Below are 16,704 nucleotides of genomic sequence, written 5' to 3'. Positions count from 1 at the left end.
CTATTTTTAAAAATGTCAAAGGTGTTATCTTTAAAAAAAAAAAAAAGAAAGAAAATAAATTATCCAGATGGAGCATGGAGCAAGAAGGAGAAAGGAAATATGAGAGGTTAAAAAGGCACAGAAGACAGGACAATAAATCTAACATATGCTTAATTACCATTAGAGAGACTGGAGAATGCAAGAGAAGAAGCAATGCTTAAAGAGATTATGGTTGAGAAATTTCCAAGAATGATGGAAATATGTGTACTCACAAATACAGGAAGCACAATATATACGAAGCAGGATAAATAAAATGAAATTAATAGCTAGACACATTGTAGTAAAATTTCAACACACCTGAAAAAAGATTTTAAAAGCAACCAGAGAGAAAAGACAGATCACCTATACAGAAAGGGCTATTACTAAGCTTGTCAGAACAAAAGAAGCCAATCAATGGGACAATATTTGAAAAAGGCTAAGAAAAATTAACCGTCAATCCAGAATTGGGTACTGAGGCCAAGTATCTTTCAAGAGCAAAGCTCTAAATAAAAACATTTTTCGATAATCAAAACCTGAGCGTTTATCATCAAAAGACTTTCATTAAAGAAATTTCTAAATGATATTCTTCAAGAAGAAGAAAACTCCAGAGGGAAGATCAGCAATGCAAAAGGAAAAGGTGAACAGAGAAACTGGCACTATGATGATAAATCTAAACAAATCCTGTCTGTAGAAAATAATCAACGTCCAACCTTGGGGATAACAGAAGGGAACTAAACACTAGACAGCAATGGCAAAAGGGAGGTAATCAAAGTGAAAGCCTTTTAGGTCCTTGTATTGTTTGCAGTGCAGGAGAGGGAAGGGTTGGATGCTGATTAGACTTTGTTAAGTACATGGTGAGTTTTTAAGGGTTAACTGCTGTAGAAATAGGATGTATAACCTTCAAACCAAAAAAAGTGAAAAAAGAGTATTTAGAAAAGGACAACCCCCTCCCAAAACTCAACCTTAATCAGTCTAAAATGAGCCAAAAGGGAGAAAAAAAGAGATACAGAAAAGAACAAAAAGAATCAAGAACTCTACCCTCACCCACACCTGTCAGCCTGGCCTAGCACAGGGACCTCTTTTCTGTTTGCATAAGCTCCTCCCAGATTTTGGAACATTACTGTGTGTGTAATGTGTCCTGGGATAGGAGAGAGGGTCTGATCAGCAGTCTGAAAACAATGAAACTCTGAATGGCTTGTAACAGAGAATCAGCACCCAAGGAGGTGAGATGTAACTACTCCTCCTACTGGGGAATTCAGTCTAAGGGAACTCCACATTATGACTTGGTGAGTTCCCACTGTAATAGAGACCCAGACTCCAAAGGCCTAATATAATGTCAGGAATCAGAACAAGTATGGCTCTGGGGCCTGGTCCACTGCGGGAAGGAGTCTAAGTGTCACCTGCCAAACCCATCCAGGAGATTATGGGTGGTGGGTAGAGAAACCAAGCAGCCCCCAGAGCTTCCTCAGGCTTCTAATTAAACAGCCTGTGGCTGAGGTGCCCTGATGTCGACATACCCTGATAGAGGACATGGTGACCCTCTCAGGTGCCTCAATGTTGTACCACACACACAAGTTGTTTCGGTTCTGAGCTACCAGCACATCACTTCCTGGGACCCACTGCACATAGGAGCAGAAGTTGAGGATCATTGTCTTGGAGCAGCTTTCAATATCGTATAGATGCAACTGAAGGAGGAAGAAGTAGACAGCAAAATTAAAAGGAGATACAGGTGTCTTCTCATTTTGACCATTTTCCTAATGCTGAACTGTGATGAGCTAACCCACCAGTCAGGTACATGCTAAGTATCAAAGCTTACTGATCTTCAACCATAAACCCTTCAAGTTTATGCTGAGTTGGCATATTCTGGCTCTGGCCCACTAACAGATGACCAAAACAGCAAAGATCTACATCCTAGGAATTTAAGTTAGGTGAAGGTCAGACTTTATTTTTTATGGCCATGCCACACGGCCTGTGGGATTTTAGTTCCCGAGCAGGGATTGAACCTGTGCCCCTTGCAGTGGAAGTGCAGAGTCTTAACCACAGGACTGCCAGGGAAGTCCCAGACTTTCATTCTTAGAATAACCCTGGGCCAGAGTTACCAGCCAAATTAAAGGCCACCAGACAAATTAAATGTATGGAAATTTGTGATGTGGCTTTCACATCACAATGAAAATGAAATGAAAAATCACCAGATAGTCCCTTTTGCCCCTGAGATTTAACTGTTTGGCGATACCATATTGCGATCGGAATTGATAAGGGGCTAGGGGGAGACTGTCCTCAAGTCAGCTTCAGTGCTGTCAGATACGTGGAGCTGAAGAGCACTGGAGTAGCAGGTGTGGGTAAAGGTCAGCCAGCTGTGAGGAAGAGGAATGCAGGGGTAAGGATGTTTCATGAGGGCACAGATTCGTGAATAGTAAGTGAGACACCAACTCCCAAATTCCCCTCTTGACCTTGGTGCCATCATGATACAATCTCCTGAAGGGTAAAACGGGATGGCTGGTGATATCAGATACAAAGAATGTTGACTCTTCTGTGTCTTTTGGTATGCTAAAGGTATAGCCCGAAGAAATCATGTTCCATCCTGCCTCCCACAGTCCCTGGTGGCAGCTGGTACCACATCCTTTATGGACCAGTCAATGGCTAACGCCTTAGTAACCCTCCTCACACGAAGTTTCCGGTCCCTGAAGAGAAGCTTGTGCCCAGTCTCATTAAGTTCCAGCCAATCCACACGGCTCTCATGGCTGATGGTGCCAATGTTGTAGCCACCAGTCAGGTCCACTAGAGAGGAAGGGAAACAGGGTTAAGAAGAGAGATTTCACATACAAGGTGTGAGGCAGCCTGTGCAAGTCTGGCTTTAAGAGTGCTGCATTAGTCTAGAGCACATCACTCAGGAACGCAAATGGTCAGTACAGCATAATTTTGCTAAGATGCTTAAGATGCTGTGTTTCTTCTAAAATTATAGAGGTTTTGTTTAACTCCGCAGTGAACTCAAAAGATCCAGACTCATAAAGAAATGTGATTCCTCTCTGGAACTCGGAGTTGTCTCAGAGCAGATCACAACTACGCAGCGACTGGCTTCTGTGACTCATGATGAAGCACCATTAGAGCAAACACACCAGAGGAAACGATGAATGACATGACCCTGGTGACCACAGGTGCTCCAAGGAGTCACCTGCACACCTGAGCGCCAATGCTATAAGAACACCGAGGGACAGAGAGTGGTGAAGGCACACAGACAAAATAGGAGGAACCTCTGACTAAAGGCAGGCTGGGCAGTGCCGAGGAGGAATATTAGTTTGATCTGAATTTTGTAGACAATATAAGAAACGATCATGTTTAGAACAGACCACTCAGGGTTGGCTAGGATGCTTTCAGGGAGTCTCTTGAACAAAGCCCATTCATAACTCTTACTGATACACATTACCAATGAGCAATGTACCTACTTTTGCTACATGCGCTTCAGCTAAAGACCAAATGCCAGCTGATGTCCACACCTGGGAAGACCAACTTAAAAATGAATTTTCCTTTAATTAAAAAGCAAAATGATAAATCCATGTTTTTCACCCTGATTATCAGTACAAAGAATGCTAGAGCTGTGGGGACCCTATTTCTGTGAGCACCCTCAAATTACATACAAAATTATATGTATAGATATTATTCTGGGAAAAGATCTATGCTTTTCATTAGATACTCAAAGGAGTCAGGGACCCAAAAAGGTTAAGAGAAGAACTCTGTCAATTTACATGGAAGATGAGACCTACAGAGTGAGGTGACTTGTCCAAAATCTCGCAGCTCATTACTACTGTTAGAACTTAGGCCACTGGACTGTGTTATTATTTCCATTACAGATACTTACATTTCTGAGCTCAGCAACCTCATGTGAAATAGAAAATTCACGAAATGTAAAAATATCTTAAGAACAGACCCATATGTATATGGAAGCTTGATTTATGAGAGATGACATTACATATTAGTGGGGGAAGAATGGACTTTCAATAAATAGTTAAACATATGGAAAAAATAAAATTAGATTCCTACCCACATTATGCACAAAAATAAATTCCAGGAAAAAAGCAAAAATTTTAAATGCCAAAATACAGGAGGGAGTAGGGAGGGATTTCTTAAGACCTCAAAACCCACAAACTATTCATTAAAAAGTGATATACAACACTGTAAATTGAAGTATACTTCAATAAAAAAGTGATAAAGGGGACTACATTAAACTTAAATATGTCTAAACACTAAGAGATGCTGAAAAGGAGAGAAAAGACATGCCACAGGCTGAGACAATAGCTACAATACAAATATCCATCAATGCCTATACACGCACACACAAACTCCTTCAAGTAAATAACGAAAAGACAACCTAATTTTAAAAATAGGCAATGGATATGAACTGGCAACTCACAGAAGAAGAAATCCAAATGGCCAATAAGTAAATGAACACAAAAATTAATACAATGATATATATTTTCATATACATCAGATTGAGCCAAATGAAGTCAGGCAATTTCAGGCACTGGAGAGGATGTGGAACTGCAATTGCTGGTGGGAATGTAAATTGGTACGACCTCTTCAGAGAGCAATTTGGAAATATTTAGTGAAACTGAAAATGTACCTCTTTTATGATTCAGCAATTCCATGCGAGGTATAAACCTTAGAGAACTGAAATACTGTAACAGTGAAAAACCAACAACTTATATGCCCATCAATAAGAGAAGAGAGAAGAGATCCAAGGTAAATATAAGGAAATGTAAGGGTTTGACAGAACTGGGTATGGGTACACAAGTAATAATAATAATATTATTATTATGAATAGCTAACATTTAGTAAGCATTTATTATATATCAGGCACTAGTCTAAATGCTTTTCATATGAAGTAGGTACCATGTTTATCCCCATTTTGCAGATGAGGAAATTGAGATAGAGAAAGGTGAAGTAATTTACCTACGATCACACAGGTAGTAAGTAGAGAAGTGAGGAGCTTTGACTCCAGAGCCCTGTTCTTAATACCTACACTACCTGGTATGGTATTCTCTAAAAAGTTTATACTTTTTTCCCTATGCTTGAAACATTTCATGATAAAAAATTAACTATTAATATAGAAAATACAACTTATAAATGTGAACATTTGGGAAATGCACATAAAGTTTGTCATCACTGCTTATTAATGACAAACTATACAGAAAGTAAGGCCCCTTCCAGTTCTAAGAATCTGTGATCCCATGAAGTCTAAACAGGAAAATTCTTAAATTTGCTAATGGTTCTTCTCTACAATTCACAATTTTCCAGCCCTAAGATAAATGCCTAGAGAACATGAGTAATTATATGGGCAGCCCTATACACACCAATGCATCTGTATCTAGACTTCTAGATATAGACGCACATGTGTGGATTTAAACATTTCACATATCTACTGGAAGAATGAAGTCACATATTTCTCTGCTGCCTCTCGGATTCCTCGATTCTCCACTGCACACAATCCTGTGATATGGAAGTGCTTTATAATCATCTATTTTGTTATTACAATTATGAGAGAGTCTTACTCACCTATAGCAATAGTCTTAATATCAACAAGATAAGCCAATTTCTTGTTATCCTCCATTCCTCGCTGACGCCTCTCATTAATACGGACACTGAAACATGAAGGGTCAGGTGAGGCAAAATGGGCTTAGGTAGCTGGGATGTTTAACAAGAGCTCTGAAATACTACATGGGATGAAGATGTTAGATTAACCCGAGGATACAGGAGTTAGAAGTCAAAAGGAATTCTTTTGGGTTTCAAAAACAGAGACCCTTGTGGGGTTACCTGATGAGATGGGGGTTCATGAATTCAGTACGTACAGAACCCAGGGTATCATTACTCCCATACTCCACCAGGGTTAGCTCTCCGGCATTGAAGACCGCGCACACCTGGGGATGAATGGAACTGTTACTTGCCGGAAAGACTGCGTGAAGAAAGAGAAAGACGGTCGAGGGAGGTGTATCATAAGTTCAAAGTGACACCCGTTTTTCTCCTTATTCTGTTCCTCGGCCTATTCCACCCTCCCACTTTATCTGCTCTCTCCTCAACCCCTTGCCACTTGCCATCCTACTGATACAGAAGCTAGGAGGAGGCTTATCAGGACAGTGCTGGTGAATCAAGCTCTACTCACATTTTCGTTTTCAAAGAAATACTTCTCATTGCCTCCAGAGCCCTGCCAAGCTACCTGTTAATGGGGGAGAAGACATAAGGAACAGCGTGGATAAATACCCAAGACAATGCTGAAAGAATGACAGGCTGGGACGCAGAGAAATAGAATCTGGAGAGGCTTCGACACTGCACGAAAGAGATGCTATGTCAGATTTTGCCCTCGTCCCTGTGCTTCTGGGAGATGGTGTAAAAACAGTCCAGCAACGGCGATTCATATTCCAGGACTCTAAGCCTCCTGGGTCTCATTCCCTGAAACCAGGTCCCCAATGCCAGAATGTCGGAGCTTCCCAGGGAGCTCTTCCCCCAGGGACCCTGGCTCACCTGAGTAGCACCTCAGGACACCCCACCCCCCACCTCTCCATTTTTGGTTCCCACCTCACTCAGGCGGTTCGTGTTCAGGTCCCCCAGCAGCAGCGTGTCTGACGTGTGGGCCACCAGGTAGCGTTCCTTCCCCAGGATTTTCACCTCTTCCACCTCATAGCCGTAGTGGGACTTGAGTACCACTCGGGTCCCCGATGCGAGGTTCTTCACAATCACCTTGGTAGGAGACGAGCCTGAGCTCCCCAGGCCTCCCCCAATCCAAAAGAGAGCGAACATGCTGCGCCCTTCGCCCACCGCCACAGTGCTAAGCAAAATAACATCTTGTTTCCTTGCCTGGCTTAGGATATTCTTGGTAAAAAGGACACCTCACATTTACATAATGCTTCACTATTTACGAAATGCTTTCATATATTCTCTCTTTTGATGCTTATAATACATATGATTCTGAAAGATCCACTGGGTTAAACCAATCACTCTCCCTATGTTCCTGTAGCTCTTTGTACAAACTTTCATGATAACTTTACCACAGTGTGCGATATTATTTTTTGATGTCTGTCTCCCTTGCTAGAACGATCTTCTTGATTAAGGGGCAGGGTAACACAGATGCCCACCTTTGAATTCTCAATGCCTAACAGTGGTGACACATAAAGAATGCATAGATATTTCTGCAGAAAATGAAAGACTAAAGGAATCAATGAATCATAAATGAAGGAAAGGAGGGTAGAGGTAGAGAAAAGAGAAAAGTGGGCTCAGGAACTAAGAAATGAGCTTGCAACATCACACACAGTGAGTTCAGAGGCCCTAAAACAAAAGAATTATAATCCTATTTATTAACTTCCCTGGTTGACATCCCATAGGCAGTGAAGTTTTAAACCAGGAAGACATAAATGTCAATCTCTGTACCCCTTAACCTGGTGTTTAATCCTTTCCTTATTAAGCTGGAACTATAGCAGGAAAGTTGCCAGAGATTTGCCCTAATACATTCTGTTCCTCAGAACAGCTCTGCCAGAGGCTAAATTTCCCTCTGTGCAGTGGCCAGACTGCAGGGAAGTACTACAAGGATGGGAGAGCCATGGCAAGATCTCAGTGTAGCAGGCTATCAGCCACTTACCTGGCTAGGTCCCACATATGTCAACTCAAACTTATTCTTGTAAATGCTCCTTCGGAGGCAGCAGTCAAACTGTTCCACTCCACCACAGAGTGTGCCCTGGAAGGGAAAGTGACAACGTAAAGGGTAACACACAAAGTACGTAGGCATGTAGAGGGTATTTAGAGACACTTTCAAACCCCAGGTTCCAGAATCTACAGAAGAGTTGGCAGTAAAAGGGCTGGTAGTTTTTGGAAGTACCAGCAGGAAAGAGGTGGCAATTGCAGGACTCAAGAGCATCACACAGTGATGGGACATAAGGGAGAAATCAGCCCTGCCTATAAAACTCTTGTCTCATTTGGCCTCCAATAAGGTATGGATTTCTCTTTCCTTCCTGTAATGTCAGACTTGTAGCTTGTGGTCAAAAGAGAAGAGGAGATTCTCTATTGCCAGGAGAGAGTGCTTTAGGATACGGTGGGATTTTTCTTAATTTGAAGAAAGTCATGAAAGCAGAAAAGGGATACTAGTCACACACCGCACAGAGTCGCGAGCCATCCCGCTTCCAGGCCAAGGCAGTGATGGTGTATAAGTTGGCAATCTCCTTGGGCTTTGCCTCTTCCCAGATGCTTCTTCGAGGGCTCCAGTTGAGCACCCGAAGTCTGAAATTAAGTATGTGGCTTTTAGAAGGGATGGAGACTGAGAAAAGGTGAAAATGGGCTTGTAACGGAAGGAAATCAGTCTTGCTACTTCAGAGAACAGAGGAAATAAAAGAGAACAGGCAAGTTGAGGGGTCTAGTAGGAGAGGACAAAAATGCTCAAAGGAAGTAAACTGGAAAAAGCAAGTCAAAAGTAAAATGGAGTGAGACAGACAGGAGTGGAGAAAATAAAAAGAGATTATGGCTGGTGAGAAAAATGAGCGGTTATCAGTAGAGAAATATGGAAAAAGAAAAGAGAAATGGTAGGAGTCAGAGAAAGGAAGGGACACATGTGAGGTTGAAGGCGACAGAAAGACAGGACTGACAAAGCTGGGGTTAAAAGGGCTCCAAGGAAGAGATGGGACTCAGACTTTAGCTGTCTATCCACCCTTCCAACATTCATTCACTCATTCATTCATTCACCAAACACGTACGATGGAACGTTGAGCACATGTGATATACTAGATCCTAATCTAGGCCCTGGACACTTAAGAAAAGAATAACGGTCCCTCTTCTCAAGGACTCTTCAATTTAGCCAGTTACTTACAAAAACCAAAGTACAATATAATGTGATAAACACTAAGCCAGTGGTCTGAAAAGGGGCAATGGGAACACAAAGAAAATGAAGATGAATTTTGCTGTGGAATCCTGGGGAGAGGCAGAGACACAGCAAGAGCATGGTGCATTTTGGAACTGTCGACATGCCAATGGATGGTGGCAGCAGGAAGAGGAAAGTGCGTGAACTGAAACTTGAGAATCACTTGATTCTGAACCAGTCTCCCATTCTGGCTGAGAAGCAAAACTGGGCTAAAGGAGAGTATACACATGGAAAGCAGGCAAAAGCGGCAACTGGAAAGGGGACCTGCCTATCATAACTTCCCAGCACAACAGACTGGCCACCAGGACTGGCTGCAGCTGTGGTGAACTCCCGCTCCTGAGGGTCACGGCTATAGTCAAAAGTCTGTAGCACGTGGCCTTCCTTTCCATAGGCCACAATCCTCCGATCACAGCCTGCAGCCACGATGCTGTTGGTTGCCCAAGCCAAGGCATAGGGTGGGCACGGGTGGTTCACCAACTTCCCCTAAGACAGAAGTAGAGGGTTTCAATCACTCTGAGGACGCCACCTCAGAAATTTCTCACTCCTGGCATCTGACACACTCATACTGACCATTCTACTCTGCAGAAATCTTTCTCCCAACATTTTCCCGCCCTAACACATCCTAATCCGAAGACTTCACAAATTATCTTTCTGTCTTACACTCACACACACATCTGTGACATATACATGCACTTATCGATCTTGTGTTCAAGAGGAAACCTCAAAATACTTGTGTTTGGAGATCTTTAATATTCACCTAATAAGGTCCCTCAAAGGAAGCTGTCCTACACATTAACCAACACTGTATAGGCCCTCAGGGAGTATATGGCCCCTTTATTTTAGGAGGAATACATTTAATTATTACACAAGTAATTCTTGAAGTAAATGATTCAAACAACAGAGAATTACACAGATTAAAACATGAACCTTCCTTTAATCCCCCATATTTTCCCTCTCAAGAGTAAACAATCCTTTTCTTCTATGAATTTATATATATAAATATATATTTTACATAAATGAGAATAATTTTCACTTTTCAATACTCTCAGAGTCTTTATTTCCCTTTGCCTCATGGTCCCTTTCACCTGATTCATCCTTTCCCATAAACATTAAGTTCTGGCCTCCTAAAAACAAATCTCTGTGGCCACATCCAAGTGTCTCTCTGCCTGAGGTCTCACTCCTCTGGCCTCCTCCCCAGCACCATAATCTAAATTCCTCAGATGTCCAACCTCCTCTCAAAGAGTCCTTGGCATTTCCTTCTCCCCCATCCCACAGCATCCTTTATTCATACCTGTGACTCTCCAGAGCCTTCATCATCAAAGAAATACCTAACAATGGTGCCATCTGCATGACCAGAGAGAATGCCTTTCCCAGAGCAACTGAAAAAGGGAGAAAGGAGGAGAGAAATACAAGAAGAGATTATAGCATCCTATCTCACCAAGAAAGTCCCCTTTCTCTGTCAAACACTACCCTACCTGTGGTTCCCGCTACCAGCCCTCTCCATCTTTCATACTATGGTCTCCCAGCCCAGACTCCCCTATAGCTTTTCCCACCATATCCAAGCTTTTGGGATACCACTCTTCCTTACTCACTTTGTTGTCAGGGACACCACGTAAGAATCTGTCCCATAGATGGTAGACGATTTATTAGTTTTGGTGTTTGCTAAACGAACCTGAAAATGGGAGAATGCACACAAGTCTGGTTAATCTACTTTCAATTTCACCCAGGTCCTAGGGAAAAAAAAAGAAAAAACCAAAAACTGTTCCCTGGGTAGTCTCCCCAGTGCACAACTTGACCCTAAGGGAGAAGATTAACCACATATCTCTCCAGAACCATTATCCCCATCCACAACCTCTCCTGTGTTTCTCTTCCCTCCTTTACCTTCCCTTCAGCCAGTCCAAAGACAATGATGTATTCTGCTGGCCACTGCAGACAAGTAACAGCACTCTGTAAGAAAGAAAGAATGAAGAGGATAAACCTGTCTTTGTATGTTAGCACACTGATAACCTGAATGTGAACAGCCCACCATGAGCCACCACCCCAGCTGCCTGTGGGGAAGGAGAGGAGGGGACATGACTGGGCTCTAAGGAGGAAAGCGCAGGGGGATGAGCAGCCAGGCAGCACCATTCATGCAACAGGAAAAGTCAGAGCCAGATGTTAACAAATGCAGCTTCTGGTTGTATCTATAAGCAGATACACTGATATGTGTTCATCCTAAACTCCCAGGAACTGGTTTGAACTTTACCGTCTGGATGAACTTGTTACAGATGACTTTCTTGTCACCCCTGCCAAATAAAAGGAGGACAGCATATTATAAACCACTCCATGAATACGTTGCCACAAATGATGCTGGGGGAGGGGAAGGAATTGTAGATACCTTCCCTGGCCAGCTAGTATTTCCTCCCAAGCCATAGAAGCCCTCAAAGGAGGCATAAGAAGGAGCCTGAGCAGCTTTGGAAGAATAACAAAGATAAAACATCACTCCTGGCTCCCCAAGATCTCACAGGGCCTCCTTGTTGATCTAAGACTGATTCCTCCAGGGATGGGGTCACAGAACACGTGGTGTAGGCAAAGGTAGGGAAGCAACAACAGACTCCAGAAGGCCCCTGCCTTCCAAGTCCCGGCTTGGGTCCTCATCCTCTCTATTCCCACTTCCCAGTGAGGCATTTCTTCCTGCCTTTCCCTTCTTCTCTGGGCCATCCCATATCCCAATCTCTATACTCACCAATCTTCTCCAATCTTGTAAACATAGATGATGTTGTCAGTCTGTCCTATGGCAATCTTGGTGGAATCAGGAGAAAAAGCCATGCCCTTCACCATATAGCTCTTCCTGCCATACTAAGAGTCAAAAAAAAAAAAAAAAAAAAGAGAGAGAGAGAGAGAAAGAAGTAATGAGTATACTTAAAAGAGAAGAAAAGGTGCATGTGTGACTATAGTGGGCTTAAGGGCTTTATACTGAGAAAAGGAAGTGCAGGCCATTTCCTATGCCTGTGGCTAGGAAGCAGGTTAGGAAGTTTTCTATGTTTATAAGGTCCCATCATCAACAGATTAAGGTACACATGAGTATTCCCTTCACCTTCATGTCAGCTGGTTTGGTGGAGAATTTATCTCTCCGCTCCCCATGTTCATCATACAGCAACACCACTCGATCCACTGTGCAGACAGCAAATTTGGCATTGTTCTGGGACCATGCCATGCAGGTGACTTTTGCAGCTCCATCCTGCAGGGGTAAGGGGGCAAAAATAACCCAGGTGCTGATCTAGAAGGCCAAAAGCACTTCTAGTTCCACTACTTCTAGTGTGACTTTGGTCAACTTTCCTTCTAGCAGAGTCCTTAAAACAGAGAGATGCCCATGATTCATCCAGGTCTCCAAGGCCATAGAGCCCTGGATGGTGAGAACAAAGTGCTTCTAGAAACGCATAATGCAAATGCACTAAGAAGTGACATGGTAAATCAACTGTACCAATGTGTCCCTGCAGTGGCCTCCTTATTCCCTCGTTCCCCAGGTCTGCAACTGAAATAAATGCAAAGCTTTGGTCTTTAGCCATTCATTCAATTAATGTTTTTTGAGTATCTTATTGAAAAAGGCACTTGGCCAAGGGCTAAGAGAGAGACAGAGCAAAACATGGTCCCTGCCCAAGGATCTAATAAAATAGGGAAAAAAATGGGAAAAGTCCTATAAGAGAGATATATATAAAGCACTGTAATAGTCTGGAAAGGCCTGAGATAAATTTTCCACTTAAATAATCAACATTAAGCTTTGAAGAATGGATACAGTTAGGTAGGAAATTATCTGAGGTAGAAGGAATGGCATGAGTAATGGCAAGTTCTGGTCAATAAAGAGTAATTTAATTTAGCTGAAACTATATTGTAAATAGCAGAATAGAGGAGGTGACGCAGGAAAAACAGACGGAGGCCAGTTCAGGAAGGGTCTTTGAAGCCAGGCTGAGTTTGGGCTTATTTGGCAAGAAAGGGAGAGACAGTGAAAGTTCTGGAATGGAAAGTAAAATAATCAGAGTTGAGATTTAAGGTAAACAATACCACTTGGTTTCTGTTTTGTTTTTGGTTTTGTTTTTTTCCTTAACAATCCACTTCACAGAAGCCCAAGTTAGAAGCGATCACCTGCCGGTGAATATTTCCTGCCATGTCTGTCCCTTCCACCATCAGCCCTGGCGGTCTATGGTTCTGCACTAACGATTTCCCTCCTTGAAATAAAAAATTTAATTTCTGCTCCAATTGTTTGATTAATTACTTGGGCTCTAGAGCCCTGGCTTAAAACATTGTTACGTTTCACTCCTAACCTACCCACTTCCAAAGTAAGAGGTAAAAAAGGCATTTTTCATCAAAATCCTCAAACCAGAGTCAGAAAATAGCCACACCACCACCTTCAGCCCCCTCCAACTCTTGACTAAATTAGGTTGGGAGGGTTGAGGGCTCCTCATCAATTGTTGCTGACCATCTTCCTTCATCATTTTGCCCAATCCTGGGCATTCAGCTCTTTCCTGCATCATGACATCATCTTATTTTGAAAGACTGAAGGAAGATTTCACTTCCAATTATTCCATTAGGATAAAGGAATTTTCAAAATACAGATTCAGAGAACAGTTGACTGAGCAATGAGCACATCTCTCTTTTATTCTAATTTCCTTCCAGTCTCCTAAAGCTACATTCTCTGTGAAGCCTTCTTGATTCCCATAATCAAACAATTCTCCTTTCTCTACAACAAGTACCTCACAGGACTGTAGTGAAGATTAAATGAGGTAGAGAACAGAGTAACAGCTAACCTTTAACAAGCATGATAGACTAGGCACTTTGCTAAGGGTCTGATATGCATTATCTCATTTTATGTCACAACTGAGGTAGATTTAATTATTGTGTATCTTTTACAGATGGGGAAACTGAGGCACAGAAAGGTTATGTAATTTGCTCAAGCTTACACAGTTTAAGTGCCAGAACCAAGATTTAAAGCCATGTGTGTCTGACTCCATAATCCACAACCCTAACTGCTTTACTTATGCTGCCCTGGTACACATTAAACATTCGGTTATGACAGATATTCTTATTAGCTCTGTACTATTTTGTCCTTTGAATTTTGAATGTCCTCTCTTGCCTATCAGTTTTCACGCTGCTTTTCAGTTTACAACGTTCTCTTGTGCGTTCTACTTCCTTTAACTCTTCCCCCTAACCCCCTGGACGCTGAGATTATTATTACTCCCATTTTCCAAATGTAGAAGTTTGGGTGAGTATTCAGAGAGCCTGTGTGATAGAGGCTAAAGTCAGGGGGTATCGGATCATTTATTTAAAGTAGCGGTGGCGCTACGACTTGAATTCTGGTCTCCCAACTCCAAAACCCAGCCTTTTCTCCCCGTATTCTAGGGCTCCTCCCCCAGTGTCCAGCCTCTTCTGAATCTGAGATCTTCACCCATCAGAACGAACGGTGTGGTCGTCTGCACTGCTCTAGGTGGGGCTTGCACCTAACGCGCTTATTTAAGCGGTGTAGATTAATGTTCGTTGTTTATACGTGTGCCTCTGGCTCTAGGACGAGCCTCTTGAAGGCAGGGGCAACAACTGAGCAAGTCCTGGAGCCCCTGGGGCCCAGCATGGGACCTGGTACACAACCCAATGGTTAAACGGAACGAAATGAAAGCTACGGAGCTCAGCAGTTCCTCCCTCCTACTCAACACAGTCTGCATCACCGCTCTAGCTTTCGGTCTGCACACAGTAGGCGCTCAACCTTTTCACACTTCAGTCCCCCACTTTTCTTGGAACATTAAGGCGGGCGAAGGAGGGAAGAAGCACGCGACTCCTCACCTGAGGGCTCAGCAGGGTCCTCAGGTGCTTCAACTGCATGACGAACACCTGTGTCTCAGATGCCAACAGACAGCGACAACTCCCGTGGTTACCTGGACAACCCGCCACGCAGCCGCAGCGACAGCCGCTGACGCAGAAGCGACCTGAGCGCGACACGCGTCGCAAGGTCACCACGTAGGCTCGCAGCGAAGCAAACAGAACTTGCGCAGGCGCAGTGAGACCTAGGGCGGGCCCGCCACCCCCCCCCCCGAGGGGGCTTGGTGAATTCTCTCCTCGACCAATCCCGTCGTGGCATGCAAACTCAAGCTCCAGCCACGCCCACAAGCCTTCCGCGAACTGCGGGGTCCTACGTAAACGTAGTCTCTCTCGCTGTTTGATATAAGCGTGGCTGACTGCCTTCTTTTAATCCTCACAACCCTGGAGGAAAGCAGGGTAGTTGCTATTATAGGCCTTTTACAGTTGACGGAATTGAAGCCAAATAGGTTATATAACTTGCACGGGATCACAAGGCGGATAATGATCGGTAACAGGGAATACGCAGTATGTGTCTGCCAGGTACCATGCAAAGTGTTGTACATTGATTATCTCGTTTAATCTCAAAGCCAGCTTTTGAAGGGGATAGCATTATTAGTTCCATTCTACGTAACAGGAGACTCAGGATTAGAAGGGTCACTTGCCTAAGCTAACACAGTGCGTTAAGGACGGAACTGGCATTCAACTCAGAGCTGGTGCACTTAAACACCCTTTGTATTCCTTCTTGATACAAAGCTCCCTATCTTAATTTCTAGCTCCCTATCTCCATGCCATGCTACTATATACCCTGTGACACTCCCATCCCCAGAAATGATGATGTATCCAGAGTCTGAGAGATATGTGCTTTGGAACCAGTGGTCAGAGAGAGGTAAAGCACCCTACTTTTGAACTGGAAGATGGTGGGTTTAAGACTGCTGCTTAGATCAGGATGCTTTTATGGTTTAGGGTAGAGGGCAGACCAGAGCTTGGCTCACCTGACAGGTGTAGTCTTGTGATAACAGGGGTTGGAGTTTAGTGAAGCATAAAAGATACTGACTTCTTGATCTTTGTTTGGATTGGGGTCCCTTTCAGAATTATTGGTCTACTTTCTTGTAACATACCAGAGAGATCAAGATGCAATAAAGGAGAGTTATTCATAAGCCTCCTCTGGGAGGACTGTACATTGAGAAGACTGTTACCTTCCAGACAGTGTAGCATATGCTGTCCAGACAGATTCTGAGTTCTGAAGTCTTTCCTCCATAGTGGTTGCAAATATCAGCAAGTATTTCTTTCACTGGCACCAACCTCCCCTTGAAACTTAGGAAAAAGTAGAGGACAGTCCCTATTTTCACAGGAAACAAGTAGGCCCCAGAGCCCAAATTATAATTCTTTTGACAGGAGAGTTCCAACCCCAGTTTTATTTCCAGAATCCTCCTCTAGATATAATGGCAGAGAGCGAATATAAACTCATTTATTCTTTACAGTTATTATTGACTTTGACCGAATGAACAGAGAGACATACAGACAAAAAGGGAAAGCAAGGGCAGGGAAGAGTAGGCACAGAAATGACAGGAGAGGAACACATGGCACCCAGGGATCCATTAGAGTAGCTGTTCTTTCATTTGTCCCAAGACCCTGTTCAGTCCTTTTCTGAAAATTAGCTCGGGGTTGATGAAATCAGAGGAATAAATGGTGAGGAGCTGGGCTGCCAATGTGGGCAGTGAAGATAAAAAGGCTACTGGCCCTCTCATGTGACATAACTTCAGTTTCTACTGGTACGTGAAGAATTTATGTCCTCTTTTTTTTCTGCTCCCCCTTCTTGCCCAACAAAGCAAAAGGATCTAGGGCTCTATGCCTCTTTCTGGCTCCCCTCCACCCATTCCAGGCTGGAGAATCAAAGCAACTACCTTCAAATAAGAGTCTGCTCCTGTCAAGTTAGTGGGGGTGTGAGGGGCCCTTGTAGTCAGGGG

At 43.3% G+C, this 16,704-nt stretch overlaps 1 protein-coding gene across 2 annotated transcripts in view; it reads right to left on the bottom strand.

Moving 5' to 3' along the window:
• The window catches only part of IFT172 (intraflagellar transport 172), a 32,970-nt gene extending 18,090 nt beyond the window's left edge, over positions 1–14,880 (bottom strand). For both annotated transcript variants that reach the window (XM_057742514.1, XM_057742515.1), the window contains exons 1-16: positions 14,723–14,880; positions 11,988–12,131; positions 11,637–11,749; positions 11,157–11,196; positions 10,793–10,858; positions 10,504–10,583; positions 10,203–10,290; positions 9,180–9,394; positions 8,154–8,277; positions 7,643–7,738; positions 6,586–6,747; positions 6,173–6,226; positions 5,827–5,930; positions 5,569–5,654; positions 2,684–2,796; positions 1,536–1,703 (exon numbers count right to left, since the gene is read on the bottom strand). In XM_057742514.1, coding sequence (XP_057598497.1) covers positions 1,536–1,703; positions 2,684–2,796; positions 5,569–5,654; positions 5,827–5,930; positions 6,173–6,226; positions 6,586–6,747; positions 7,643–7,738; positions 8,154–8,277; positions 9,180–9,394; positions 10,203–10,290; positions 10,504–10,583; positions 10,793–10,858; positions 11,157–11,196; positions 11,637–11,749; positions 11,988–12,131; positions 14,723–14,761 — 1,692 coding nt within the window. In that variant the 5' untranslated portion in view covers positions 14,762–14,880. The remainder of the gene's footprint in view (positions 1–1,535; positions 1,704–2,683; positions 2,797–5,568; positions 5,655–5,826; positions 5,931–6,172; positions 6,227–6,585; positions 6,748–7,642; positions 7,739–8,153; positions 8,278–9,179; positions 9,395–10,202; positions 10,291–10,503; positions 10,584–10,792; positions 10,859–11,156; positions 11,197–11,636; positions 11,750–11,987; positions 12,132–14,722) is intronic.
• Between the last annotated feature and the right edge of the window lie 1,824 nt (positions 14,881–16,704).

The sequence above is a fragment of the Hippopotamus amphibius genome, chromosome 7 (assembly GCF_030028045.1).
Source record: "Hippopotamus amphibius kiboko isolate mHipAmp2 chromosome 7, mHipAmp2.hap2, whole genome shotgun sequence".
NCBI lineage: Eukaryota > Metazoa > Chordata > Mammalia > Artiodactyla > Hippopotamidae > Hippopotamus > Hippopotamus amphibius.
This window is presented reverse-complemented; position numbering and strand designations above follow the sequence as displayed.